This window comes from Dasypus novemcinctus, chromosome 4 (assembly GCF_030445035.2).
Source record: "Dasypus novemcinctus isolate mDasNov1 chromosome 4, mDasNov1.1.hap2, whole genome shotgun sequence".
NCBI lineage: Eukaryota > Metazoa > Chordata > Mammalia > Cingulata > Dasypodidae > Dasypus > Dasypus novemcinctus.
In genome coordinates this window covers 101,623,337-101,637,478 of record NC_080676.1, presented here as the reverse complement: position 1 = coordinate 101,637,478, position 14,142 = coordinate 101,623,337, and the positions used below count along the sequence as shown (strand labels likewise).

At 38.6% G+C, this 14,142-nt stretch overlaps 1 protein-coding gene across 1 annotated transcript in view; it reads right to left on the bottom strand.

Annotated features, from left to right (window-relative positions):
- Positions 1 to 913: 913 nt before the first annotated feature.
- IMPG2 (interphotoreceptor matrix proteoglycan 2) overlaps positions 914 to 14,142 on the bottom strand; it is a 90,974-nt gene continuing 77,745 nt past the window's right edge. The window contains exons 12-19 of the mRNA XM_071214860.1: positions 11,665 to 11,962; positions 9,427 to 10,715; positions 8,612 to 8,831; positions 6,199 to 6,409; positions 4,117 to 4,305; positions 2,562 to 2,763; positions 2,011 to 2,090; positions 914 to 1,039 (exon numbers count right to left, since the gene is read on the bottom strand). Of these exons, the coding sequence (XP_071070961.1) occupies positions 1,030 to 1,039; positions 2,011 to 2,090; positions 2,562 to 2,763; positions 4,117 to 4,305; positions 6,199 to 6,409; positions 8,612 to 8,831; positions 9,427 to 10,715; positions 11,665 to 11,962 (2,499 nt within the window). The 3' untranslated portion in view covers positions 914 to 1,029. The remainder of the gene's footprint in view (positions 1,040 to 2,010; positions 2,091 to 2,561; positions 2,764 to 4,116; positions 4,306 to 6,198; positions 6,410 to 8,611; positions 8,832 to 9,426; positions 10,716 to 11,664; positions 11,963 to 14,142) is intronic.

The window sequence follows — 14,142 nt, the reverse complement described above, 5'->3', positions numbered from 1 at the left end:
TTCTTATAGAATACTTTTTAGAATTTATGCAGTCTTGAATCTCTTTAAATAGCACTTTTGGTCTTTGTAGGTATAAAATTATCACATCTCTCATTACACTCTAGAAATTTAAGCAGGATAAAATTTTGTGCCTCTAATTTCTTTTAGAAAACTCTTCATCCAAAAGAGTTCAAAATCCAGGCAAGTTATATGACATAAGTAACACGTGATCTCCATCTTCTCTAGGCTTCTAAATGATTTCAAAATAGTTCTAGTTAAAGCTCTTTCCTGCCATGAAAAAACAAGAAGGTGCTGATATGCACTTCTGTTGTAATATATTATTAAGCTATGTTCCTAAAATCATCAATCCTTTCTGTTTTCTTTCTTGGTAGGAAAGTCCTCTTATACTAACCTGTTTAAAAAAAAAAATCCTCTCTACAAAAATGTAATGCTTTTACTGAATCCTAAATCAATTCCATTAACATTGTCTTTGGCTTCTGGTAGATGAAAACTCTGAAATGAAGTGAAAACTGAAAATGATACATGGATTATGTGCCTTATGTTTTTTAATGCCATTTTTCTTCTATGAACATCCATCCCCCTTGAAGTTACAGTTAGTGTCTGTGTGGACTTTCTTTTGCTTTGAGGATCTTTTTTAAATCTTCTTTGTTACATGAATTGTTTCGTATATTTTATCAGAAAATTCTCCAGAAGAAACTGAAACATGTAGTCAATCTGTCTAATTAGGCTCTCCCGAATCCTTTCTTTGGATGTCTTAGCCTAGAGGAGATGCATTTTAATCCAGGGAAAGACAAAAATAGTCATGTTCTTTCTTTTGGGGACAAATGAAATGGAGCTGGGTGACACTGGCCTGCTGGAGGTGCAGAGAAGAGTGGATGTTCTGATTTCAAAGGCAGGCTCATGGTGATATTGCTCTCACAGCATTCAGCAAATTTGGCAGCACCTTCTGGAGGCTAAGTCAGATGTTCAGAGGCTTTTAGGAGTCTTCACACCAGCACAGCATCTTCATTAGTTTCCTTAGGTGTCAAATTATCCCATCCTATCAGAGAGGGACCATGAGTGAACAGGATGTCTATCAGGGAAAAAGGATTTAGAGCAAAGGGCCAGAGGTTTCACTCAGGGCAATGAGTATTAAGATAATTTCTTTCACAAACACATACAAATTGCCCTGTTTTTTCTTTTTGAAAAGCCAGGTGAAGATACCTGGCATGGGTGGAACACATACATGAGCAAGTGTCTCTTTGAGGGCTGTCATAGAGCCAAATATCAAAGCAAAATTGTTATCCCACCCATTACATCAACTAATGACCACGATGGTCCCTTTACAAGATATTTATTTTTGTGTGTGATTTTAAACCTGGTTGTAGATCCTTGGAAACAAAGAAAAAAATTACAGACACTTGCCAAAAATGCATGCTGAGAAAAGCAAATGAAAGAGATAGAATGATATATGAGATGAAATTGATAGAAAGGAGATATAAATTTTAATGAACTGTATGATTCCAAGGCATACTGAAAACCCTCTATAGAGATGAAAATGGAAGGATATGCTAAAACACATAAGGATTTGTGGCTATTTCAAATCTTTTTATAGAACCTTTCTATGAACAATGTCTTGCAGCATTGGATCACAGAAGTATGAGAGATTTTCTCATAAGAGAGAAAATACAACACAGCACAGGGATCTATAGGCCAGAACAGATAGCATCTCAGTTTTAAATATTCTCTCCTACTTGCTAACATTGTGATCTTAAGTCCCTTCATCTCTTTAAAGCTTCCTTTTCTCATCTATAAAACTCAAACAAGAAGCACCCAAATTATATATGCATGCAACGAATAAATGACGTAATCTATGTGGAAGTGTATGATAAACTGTGATAAAGAACTCAAAAAGCATTGGTTACTACGATGACTCATGTAATATGGCCACGAATTGCTTGCTTACACAGGTGGCACTCCTCTAAGGCAAGCTGTTAAGACCCTGGGCAGAGGAGCTGGTCAAACACTTACATTTGATGTTCTCTCACAAAAGCTACAAACTCAGGATCATTGGCATAGAGTTCCAAAATTCTCATTCTTTCTTGAATTTCCTTTAAAAGAAAAAGAAAAAGAGGCTGTACATTGCATTAAACCTTAATAGCCTCTTTAAAAGGGTTCTAATTTTTAGAAGGAACTGTGATTTTCTGGACCATCAGGAGAGATCCAAAGGAAGAACTGCCCTTGCAGAGAAATGTCAATGTGGAATACTACATGAACTTCCTGAATAACTTAGACATACAATTTTACAGCAGGGAAGGAGGGAGGGAGGGGGGAGAGGAGAGGAAAAAGAGAGGAATTATTTTTCTAATGATAATGGATATTGAAAAAAGGGACCACTTGGTGGGGGATAAGTTACTGCTCTGAATCATAAACCCTCTGAATTCCACATCAACTGGGAGATATTATGAATTAAAAATCACAAAATATGTTTAATCCTTTCTTGAAGCCCATGTACACACAGTTACCAATACAGAGATACCACACAGAAGTGGCTGCAGCAACAGCAAAGCAAAGTTTCCTACCTCTCTGGAAAGCTCACTGCTCTCATACATTTGTCTGATCTCTTCCCTGCTCAGATCACCAATCACCACCTCTCCACTAGCAGAGTTGTAGAAGGGATGCTGAGAATAGGGTTCTTTGGAATGCTCACATCCAACTGGGTAGCTTTCGTACACATGGCTGTACCTCACAGCATTCTCAATGGATGAGAGGGTGTCAAGCTGACTGTTGGAGCCACAAAGAGAAAGGCATGGTTAGCGCATGGTCTTTAGATGTTAGTTACTTGGAAAAGTATTTATCTGGGGCAAGATTTCTGTAGGGGAAGAAAATGAGATGGACTGGAAATAAATGAGGGGTGGAGAAGGCTGTGAAAAATATCCAGATTGATGGCAAATATTATTTATTATGTGTTATTATTACCCTCTCCTCAACTGGATGGCAACTGCCCTGTGGAAATGTTCCATGTCTCATACATTAAATGAATACAGATCTGGAACTCCAGAGTTAACTAACATAGAAAATCAGTGGGTAGCCATAGAGTATCTGATAGAAACATAAGAGGGCCAAGTCTCAATTTAATTCAATTCAGGTCTACAAATATTTAGTGAACATTATGTTCCTAGGACTATTCTAGGTGCTGATGATACAAAGACCCTGTTGGAATCCCTGCCTTGTATGACATTATAGATTAATGCAAAGTCAGACTCAACACAATGTATAAGAATAATGATGGAGGGATGTCCTGGGTACTCTAGGAACCCAGAAGGGGTACCTCACTAGTTTTGCCTGAAGGTTAGAGGGAAGGTTACCCAGAACTGAAGCAGTAGGCCATATAGGCTCTAGAAGCACAGAAACAAAGTACAACCAGAGATCGTGATCATATGACATCCCAAAGGGTCCTTAGATCCCTATTCTTAGCAAGTAGGAAGGTTTTTATTTCCCCCACTAATGAAGCCATGCTTAATTAAACATAGAACCGGACTTCATTTCTTGTCAGATTCTTACTTAGATTTACAATTTGGCTAATTACCCCTGGAATGAACCAAAGGGGATAAACTACAATAGATCTGGTTCTTCACACAAGGAAAATTTACCTTTTCCATATCATCTCCGTCAATCCCCTTTCAACCCTGCTCCTACCAAGAAATAAGTATTCTAGCCAACGATGTCCTTCCTTCAGTGTGCTTTGAGATTCATGAGTACCTCCCTGATTTTGCTGGTGCTTATTCAACGAGCTACAAAGTTTCCCACCCTACACCAGCAAACCTCTATTCATTTGTCTAGCTAACTACCACAATCATCATTAAAACATCTAATATTCTCTCCCCTAGGCACAACTAATTCTTCCCTCATCTAGGCTCTTTAGCACCTTATTCATACTGCTACTTATGTCCTGTAAATAAGGCTAGTGTTTTTTTCTAATTTGCCACTTCTTTGAGGGCAGGGATCATGTTTTAATCAACTTTATAACTCTCCCCTCTCCATCCACTTTTTGGTCCAATATTTGACATGTAGAAGTACTAAATGAATGAATGAAATGAACATTGTGGTCCATCACGCAGCTCTTTTTCTATTTACCTGAAGGGCCTCTCTCTTTCTCTCCTGGCATACTGAGCTTGAAAAGTCCTGATGAGGAAGAAGATGACAGCAGAAGAGACCAGGAGAATTCCAACCACAGAGGCAATGGTGATGCCTATCACCAAGGGCTCTGACACAAACTCCTCACAGTGTTCACCTCGATACCACCAGTTCTCACCCACCCGGCATCTGTAATGAGCAGTCACCAAATGCAAAAACTGAATCCTTTTGCCCAAAGTAACCATTAACAGTAGACCTTTCCACAGGAATAGTGAAAGATAGAGAAATAACTGCTGGCCACATGAAGCTCCATAAAGAGGTAAATATCTGAAATGATCCTGCATAATGCTTGGCCCAAACCAGTAGGTCCTCAATGACTGCAAATGGCTGAATAAATGACTGAATAGACTTAGGAAATTATTTTCTTCAACCTCCTTATTTACAGGTAAGGGAAAAATAGGCCCATGGAAGCAAAGTGACTGTCCTGAGGTCACACAATTTGTCAGTAACAGCTGGGTCTAGAATCCAGGTTGCTGGATCCCTAATGTCCTTTCGCCATATTGCAGAGTTCCTCCAAACCCCAAAGCCACAGACTTGTGGGAAAATGTCAGTTACCTTTCAAAACATTAATCATTCTGGAAACTAAGAGACTATTTCTCCCTTTACAAGAAGCATCTGGATCATTTCCACCTATTGGACTGCACTTTTTTTTTTTTTTTTTTTTGCATTTCTGGCAACATTCACAAACTGTCCTCTTGTTTATGTTCACCCAGCTTCTTTTCAGCATTCTCTCCTCTTATACCCATGCAACTTTGGTTGTCTGTGATTGGGAGACTGTTTTGTTCTGTTAAGTTAAAGAGGAGTGGAATGGGAAGGATGGTCAGGTTATTCAAATATACTCTCATGTCTGCTGCCTTTTCTTTAGTCCCACCTTAAAACAATAGATCTCAGGTATTAAGGAAAATATAGTTCTCACCAGTTAAAGTTACAAAACTTGCTTTTATTATTTTTGAATACTCAGCAGGATCAAAAGCAGTCCAAAGTTATTAAGAAGATAGTCCATATAGAACAATAAAACTCCTCTATTTTCAATTTCATGCACATTGTGAACAGTTGAATTTTACAATTTAAAATTCTAATTTGAATACTGGTTGCCTTATCATTATCACTAGAAACTTTAACACTCCAACTACTCCAACTACTCCAGTTACTCCAGGTACTCTTAGTAGGACATACTTAGATAATATTTTTCCTTACACCTCCCTAAGAGAATAAAATTAACCTACTAAACTGGATATAATATAGCTCTATTAATTAATCCAGTCTTCACATAAAAACTGGATTGCATCTATCTATTGCCTAGATATAATTCTATAATAAATATTACTGTATGTGGCACTTTGAATTATTTTATAAATCTCAAAAAGAGAAAGATTATGCTTGTGAGCTAATCCATTCCTGTGTGTGTTAGACCCTTTCAATTGGACCATGTCAGGTTGAGTCTCCACCCTCTTGCTGGGTCTGACATAAATGGAGACATAGAGAGAGTTGGACATAGACAGGAAAAGGAAGCCACTATATTTGATCCTGCCATGTGAGAGAAAGGCCATCCAATTTTGCTGCAAGGACAGGAAGCCCCCAATAGGCTCAAAGAGCCAAGGCCCAGGGAAAAATGAGCTATATGCCTGATCACATACAGCTGAACTTGGGAAGTAAGCAGTGCCACTGAGACTGAAAGAGGAGGCCTGGAAACAGACAAGTCTTATGCCAGGTTTGCCTATTGCTGCAGAAAAGCTGAGACCTTGGCAGAAACCAGCAGCCATCTTATTCCACCACATGGCAGCTGACTGTGATAAGAACCTCTTAGGGTCCTTGAGTTGAACTTTTTACGGCCTTGGAGCTATAAGGTTTCACCTCAAATGAATCCCCTTTACAAAAACGAACCCATTTCTGATACTTTGCACCAGCAGCGCTTTGGCAAACTAAAACACTGTGTTATCCCAAAAATATAGGTTTATTCCCCTTTTCTTTAGTGGAAATATCTATAACCGTGTGAAGCCAAAATCCCTAACTTCAACGTACCTACAAATGGCCCCATGTCCAGGCACAATGTCACATTTTCCATCATTCAAGCAGAAGTCAGGCTGTAGGTTGCAGAGACTCTGGCAGGGCAGTTCTTCTACACTCAGGTACCCAGGGTAGCATCTGCACTCTGCTTCTCCACTCCAGGTATTGACCAGACACTCAGAAAATTCATTGCAGGCCTGAAACTTGCAAGGGTTGGCTTGAGCACCTAAAACCTCAAACAAACCAGAAAAGGGTGCAAGGAAAGGCAATGCACAACTATTTGGAATACATGAAGCCTCGCCACTAAAGCCCACTCCTCCAAATTACTGTGGGTCAGTCCCCTTCCTGAGCCATTAAACTATACAGTCACCACCAATACCACAAAATAATATTCTGACTCAACTATGATCAATGACTTTATCCAAATTTCTCTAAAATCCAGTTCCAAAATCATAAAAACCTATAACCTAGAAAAAGCTCCTACCTGCTTTACCAAGGGAATATGTAGAAGCTTTAAAATCCATATCCTGGGCGGCAGACTTGGCCCAATGGTTAGGGCATCTGTCTACCACATGGGAGGTCCGCGGTTCAAACCCCGGGCCTCCTTGACCTGTGTGAAGCTGGCCCATGCACAGTGCTGATGTGTGCAAGGAGTGCTGTGCCACGCAGGGGTGTCCCCATGTAGGGGAGCCCCACGCGCAAGGAGTGCGCCCCAGAAGAAGAGCTGTCCAGCGCAAAAGAAAGTGCAGCCTGCCCAGGAATGGTGCCGCACACACGGAGAGCTGACACAGCAAGATGACACAACAAAAAGAAATACAGATTCCCGTGCCGCTGACAACAGAGGCAGACAAAGAAGATGCAGCAAATAGACACAGAGAACAGACAACCAGAGGGGGGAAAGGGGAGAGAAATAAATAAATCTGGAAAAAAAAAAAAAGATTCTATATATAAGGGTTTTAAAAAATTAAAAAAAAATAAAATTCATATCATGTATTGTAGATCTAAACACAGTTTTCATGTACCATTCATTTCTACCAATCCTATCCTGCTCTAATATATCTGTACCCACACACACTGCTACATGACCTGTCCCACAATGACAATGTGGGATGGGGACAGAGAACCCAGAGAGGTACTGGTAGGTGTCTCAGGAGAAAGCATTGCCTAATAAGAGCACTCTGGGAAAAGCCAAGGTTTGTGAAAGCCAATGTTAGAAAAATAAATCAGTTCTGCACCTGCTCAGGCCATCCCCAACAATATTTTTACTTTTGTAACTTCATTTTTCATTGATGGGATAAAGGGAAAGGATATTTAAAAATTAATTAGGACAATAAACAGCTGAAAATTATTTAAGATAGTAACCATGGACATTCCATCCTACCATGGTTCTTTGCTGGTAAATGGCAATCTGTGAGTGATGAATGCGGAAATGTTGACAAAGATACCAAAAACAGAGAAAATAGGTGGACATGATCCATGGACTCTTCTTCATGAAAAAGCATAAAGTTTGGCTAGAATGCTTAAGGAGGAAAAAAAAAGAACAGTCTCTCAGTTTCCAAAGCAATTAATATTGTTTTGAAAAGCAGTGATTTTCTTGTTACTCTTGAGATTAAAAACAATTTGCATAAATCTGTGGCCTTAGGGTTTGAAGATCTCTAAAGCTGATCTCCTTTTGTCTTGCATGGGAAAAGGGGGAGCACTGTTAAAATGGTTACATACAAGGAAATCATGCAAATGTGTTGGTGGTTAGTTTCTACAAGGGAACTACACAGCATGCTTCCACATATTGTGCTTAAGTAGTTGAGTATTTGGATCTTCCATTTATTGAAAGATAAAAGCTGAAAAAAGGAGTAGAATTAAATGAAGAGTGGAAAGATGGAAAATGAGAGCTCACTGTCAGATATCTTAAGTTTGATATACATGGAATACATTCAAGTGCAGATTGTTAAATAAGTAGTTAGGCATTGATTCTAAAACTCATAAAAGAAGTCTGATCTGGGTATAAAAATATGAGGCATTGCTGACATTTATGTAGGACTTAACTTTAAACAGTAGGAATAGATGCAATAACTTAAGGAAATAATGTAGAAGGAGAAGAGAGGCTAGGACCAAATCTGTTTGGTTTGGCAACATAGATACTTAGCAAGAACAGACCCAGTGGATAAGTAGAATAGATAAGTAGAATAGATGGAAAGAGAATGGTAGATGAGTAAGTAAAGAAAATGTACATGGAAAACACTTTGGAAAAGAGAATGCTATTGATGTCCTTCCTAGGAAGAGATATTTTACTAATTATTAAGCTATGAAAAATTTGTTTGACATAGTGTTGTTTTCCCTGTTGGATTACCTTGGCTCAACCTAAAAGAAAATCCACAAGAATCATCACTGAATTCCATTAAGAAAACACAATGGTAGGCAATATCATTACCTGATTCCACATCAAGGGAGGATTTATCAATATCCAAATTCATGGTTTGATAGGCAGTGGTGCAGAAGTCTTCCAGAATTATATATACAGCACTATTGACATTAGGTGGTACAGACTTGGTGAACTTCATTCGGCTATTCACCACAATGCTGCCATTTCTGAAGTTCAGGATTTCCAAATTCTGGAATCCTGTGAGATTTGACTGGAGATAGGGAACCAGCTATAAAATCAGAAAAGTGATGAGTTTATTGACAGGAACTTGCATTTTGTTCAATACATAAAACAAAAAAAGAATGCACACACACACTTTTCCTAATTGCATTCCCTTTCCTTTATTTAATCTAGTAATTAAAAAATATATAAATTGGGAACAATTCAGCAGTCATGAGGTTTTCGTAGTGCTATCCAGGAATCCCATGGAACTCACAGAATAATTTCAGGCATCCAGAGAGTTTATTCTCCCTGTTTCACTAAAAGGTTAAAACAGTGAAGGCAGTTTAGGTACCTGAAAAATATTGGTCTCAAAAATAAAATGTGAAAAAGAATCTCAAACTTATTTCAGTCCCAGAATTCATGAAATACAATCTTTAGTCTCTAACCTATCACATTACCCCATGCCACATTTGTGCTTTCCATTTATTACATCCACGTGTCTAATTTTTTTCCTATCAACCCTAGGTCATGACATTATTTGTAGATGATTTCCACAGCAAACCACACTTTTCTTGGCTCAGATCTTACAATACATAAAGGGGAGGGGTGGCAGAGTACATACATGATTAGTAACCAGTACATATTTTACTTTTCGTGCTTACCAATTCTAAGAATCTTTGTTCCAGGGCCTTATACTCCAAAGAGTTTTTATTAAACAGATCTTCTGAAAACATCATGTTAGTCACTCGGAGGCTGAAGAAAACCACCAAAGCTCCTGCTGTCTGGGTATAATTCAAGTCATCTCCTTCTGTGGGCCAAGCCACAATAGCCACCTCTGTGGAGTGAATATTTGTAGGCATTTCCACGTAACCATCAATATTGTCATTTTCCTCCTGGGTTAGCTCAGACTGATAGTAATCTGTGCCCACCCGGTCCAATTCCAATGAAATATCTTGTACACCCATAATTACTTCATCCTCCAGCTGGGTGGAGCTTGTGGTTGGAGGCAATTTAGTAGACTGTGTCATGGATGCTTTCAACCAGAGCTTGTCAGTACTCTGTGTTGTACTTGCCATTGTATCTTTGGACAATTTCACTAGGGAAGAAGGTCTTGCCCAAACTACATCTGATTCTAGCAGTATGGTCCACAAAGATTGCGTATCTGGTTTCTCTGTAGAAATCTTGCCATCAAACCATTCATGGCCAGATGGCTCCATAGTTTGTTCTATATCCTCCTTCAGCAAGGAGTCTATTTGATCTGATTTATCAGCAGAAGTCAAGATTGCTGCAGATGCTGATAGAAGAGGTGCTTTGGTATCTGAGTCATAATCAGCATCAGGTACCACTGAAGTGCGTTTGGAGAGAATTAGAGGTACAGATTGAGTCTCTGCAAAGATGGGCAGTGTAGGTCCACCAAGGGGCTCTTCCTCTACAAAGTCTGTAGACTTATCATCATGTCTATCTTTTGAAGAATGCTCAATAATTTTGTCTGTGGAGTCCATTTTGTAATCCAACACAAGTTTCTCATTTATATCCTCAGTTGGCAAAAGTAAATCCTCATCTTCAAGCAATGATTTTGTGGATAGTGGTTCAGTCCTCTTCTCTAATGAAGTCTCACCCCATGGCCAAGTAATCACATCCACCTTTTGCCCAGACCCTGAACCTAAACCACTCTCAAATATGAACTCTTTTTCCATGTATGTGTCTGGAAGCAAAGGACTCCCTTCTAATTGGTCTTTGACTTTGGTCAAGGAGTCTAAGTCAAAAGGTGGAGTTTCTTCTTTAGCAAGATCTAATGTGGCAGTGGAGGCCAGATACAGTGAGGAAATCAAAGGTACCCCAGAGCCTTCTATGGATGGTATTGTTTCCTTTGGCACACGATAAGTAAATGTACTTGAAGGAAATGAATCAATAGAAAGGGAATCTTCTGACCCTTCGACATTGATTAATCCTAAAAATAAAATTTCCCATTAATTAAGCTATAGAGTTGCCAAAATATATTATTAGTTCTCCTAATACAAGGAGCTATATATTTTCCTGTTATGTTAGCAGGGACAGTTGCTGAGTTTTACTTTTCTTTGTCTAGCAAACAATAAGACCTGATAATGTTTTTGTGAAGTGAGACAATCACTTATGAATATATCTTCCTTCATGAGGGTAACAAGCCTAAGCCTTTGAATTAATTCAAACTGCTGATAGCCATTTTGAGACAAAGAAAATGAATTCAGTGGGAACTTGGGAACAAAATTCACAGGGGAAATTGTGTCTTTGAATTTCCAATATCCATAATATATTTACTACACAGCATCCTATGGCTTGACCCAAAGTTCAAAAGGTTACTATTTTGTTTGTCTTCCTCTTTCATATGTATACTCCATTCCTAAATCACATGGATTTTTTCTTTCCTTCACAACATCTAGAAAATCACGATTTCATTTTGATTTCTTAATCTCTACTCTGGCTGTCCTAGTTCAGGTTCTCCCCTTTTCAGATCTACTCCAAGCTAAAATCCCTAGACTTGCCCTCTCCACACTCAAAGTATTCTATAAAAACACTGGAATAATCTTTTTGATGCGGTTTATGTTTACCACTCCAATGTCCAAGTAAGTAAAAGCACAGAGGTTCTTTAATAGTGATTTAATTAAGTCTTCAATATAAGCTTCAAATTATCCATTAATTAATCCCCACCCCAGTTTACCAAGTTTAATTCTTATTATTCACCTATTTTGACTCTTCATTCTAGCCAAGTAAATCTGATGGTTCCTCCTTTCAAACCATTTTCCCAAGACCTTTCCCTCTAATGAATGTGACCATGCTTTTCCCTTAACCCTAGCCTTTTTCTTTCATCAAAATTCTTGTCATCTGCTAAAGAAATGTGAAAGGAGATCAGAATTCCTCACCATCTAATAACTGAGATCCAGAAGTCCTTTTGTCAGTAGCCACAGGCAATCCAGTCTGAAGTACTGCTGGGGTGACAGAATGAAGAGTCAAACTGCTAACTTCTAAAACCTCTGGAGAAAAACTGAGGCCCATCTTCGAGGGAAAGATTAATTTGGGTGTAGAAACTAAATCACCTGAAGGACTTTCTGACCAGAGCTCCCTGACACTGGTTGAGGGAAGATCAGAGCTGAAGTTAAGTGAAATACTGCTGGTGGAAGATTCATCTGCTGAGGGCCATTCAGCTTGAAGGGTATTATCCTGAAGGGGAAAGAAAGAGGTTAAATCATATCATAGATAAAAGAAACACATAAAAATGATTTCAAGTTCCACCTCTATCTAATTCCCGAAATTTCTAGGGTCAAGGAGGCAATGAAATATTGGGAGTAAAGGAAGAGGATGGGATGGGATAGGGGCTCTAGAGTCAATCAGATCTGCAGTCATATCCCAATTCTGCCATTTATGAGTTGGAAAAATCTATGGAAAAATCACATAAACTCTTGAAACTAATTCAAAAATAGTGAGAGATGAGAAAATATTTTTTAAAGATCCGAAACAGAGTGCTTTAGGTTTCTTTCCCTCTGTCTTAAAGTAAATTTCTTTAAATACATAGATGTTATTAATATCTATAATTTATTGACAAAGCCCTAAGCACCTTGCCCAAGCAAAACCAAGAACAGTTAGTAATTTTATTCATCATTCCGACATGTATTTAATTAATTAAGGTCCTCGGTTTTGACTAGAAATATCACTACATCAAAATGTGGTCTGGTTACCTCAAATGACTAGCAAAATCTGTGAAATCACACTTGGAAAACACAATTTAATTTTTTTGGTGACTTTTGACTAATGTAGTTAAATCTTTTAATTTTCAAATCTAACCTTAAAATTTAGCTTTAGAAATAGAAAAGTAGATGGAAACAAACTTTGAATATTCTAATTATTTAATCTTATGAATAACAATCTATGTAAAAAGGTTCAATGATGATGCTATAGGTAAAGTGACTAAGTCATTTGGTAGAAGTTTATACATTTCAATGTATGCTGGCCTATGAATACCAAAAACAAGCAAGGCCATGCACATAGAAGGAATTCATATATATATATATATGTATTTCCTGTGTTTATGGAAACTTAAGAAGGAGAACAGAAAAGAGCAATCATTCTCAAATCTAAATGGTCATTAGAATCATATGTAAGCTTTCAAAAAACACTAACACCCAGGTCCCACAACCCAAAGATTCTGATTTTATTGGTTTGGGGGTAGGACCAAGACTTTGGTATTTTTAAAGCTCCCCAGTGAGAATCATGTTCTGGGTATACTATTCTAGCCTGGATTTCTAATATACTTTCATTTTCTTTTTTTCTTCTTTATTAGAGAAGCTGAGCATTTACAGAATAGTCATACATAAAATACAAGATTATTAACAGGGTGGTATATGGTTTAGAACATTGCACTGGTTTGGAACATTGACTACAATTGATGATAGTGCATTTTTATAACTGTACTACTAACTACAGTCCATGGTTTAACTTAGGGTTCACTGTTAATGTAGCATAGTTCCATGGATTTTTTTTTTATCCTGCTACCAAATATACACTCTAACATTTCTCCTTTTAATCACATGCAGATATATTTTTCAGTACTGTTGTTATGTTCACAATGTTGTGAGATGGGGGACTGGGTCCTGGGAGGAGGGCAGGGCAGTAGATACAAGGCTGTTCCAGTGCACACTGAAGAAGTTGGCAGGGGGTCTTTTTTTTTCCTATGGCATTTATTTTTTTTTTTAATTTTATTCATTTTGTAAAAATATTACATTCAAAAAATATGAGGTCCCATTCAAGCCCACCACCCCCACCCCACCACTCCGCCCCCAGCAACACTCACTCCCATCATCATGACACATCCATTGCATTTGGTAAGTACATCTCTGGGCATCTCTGCACCTCATGGTCAATGGTCCACATCATAGCCCATACTCTCCCACGTTTCATCCAGTGGGCCCTGGGAGGGTTTACAATGTTCGGTGATTGCCCCGGAAGCACCATCCAGGGCAACTCCAAGTCCCAAAAACGCCTCCACATCTCATCTCTTCCTCCCATTCCCCATACCCATCAGCCACCATGGCCTCTTTTCCCACACCAATGCCATGTTTTCTCTGTGGACCTTGGATTGGTTGTGTCCGTTGCACCTCTATGTCAAGAGGAGGCTCAGATTCCACATGGATACTGGATGCAATCCTCCAACTTTCAGTTGTAGGCACTCTAGGCTCCATGGTGTGGTGGTTGTCCTTCTTCAACCCCATCTTAGCTGAGTGGGGTGAGTCCAATAAATCAGAGTGTAGGAGCTGAAGTCTGTTGAGGCTCAGGGCCTGGCTATCATATTGTCAGTCCAGAGATTCAAATCCCCTAAATATATTTTAAACACCAACACCAACTAC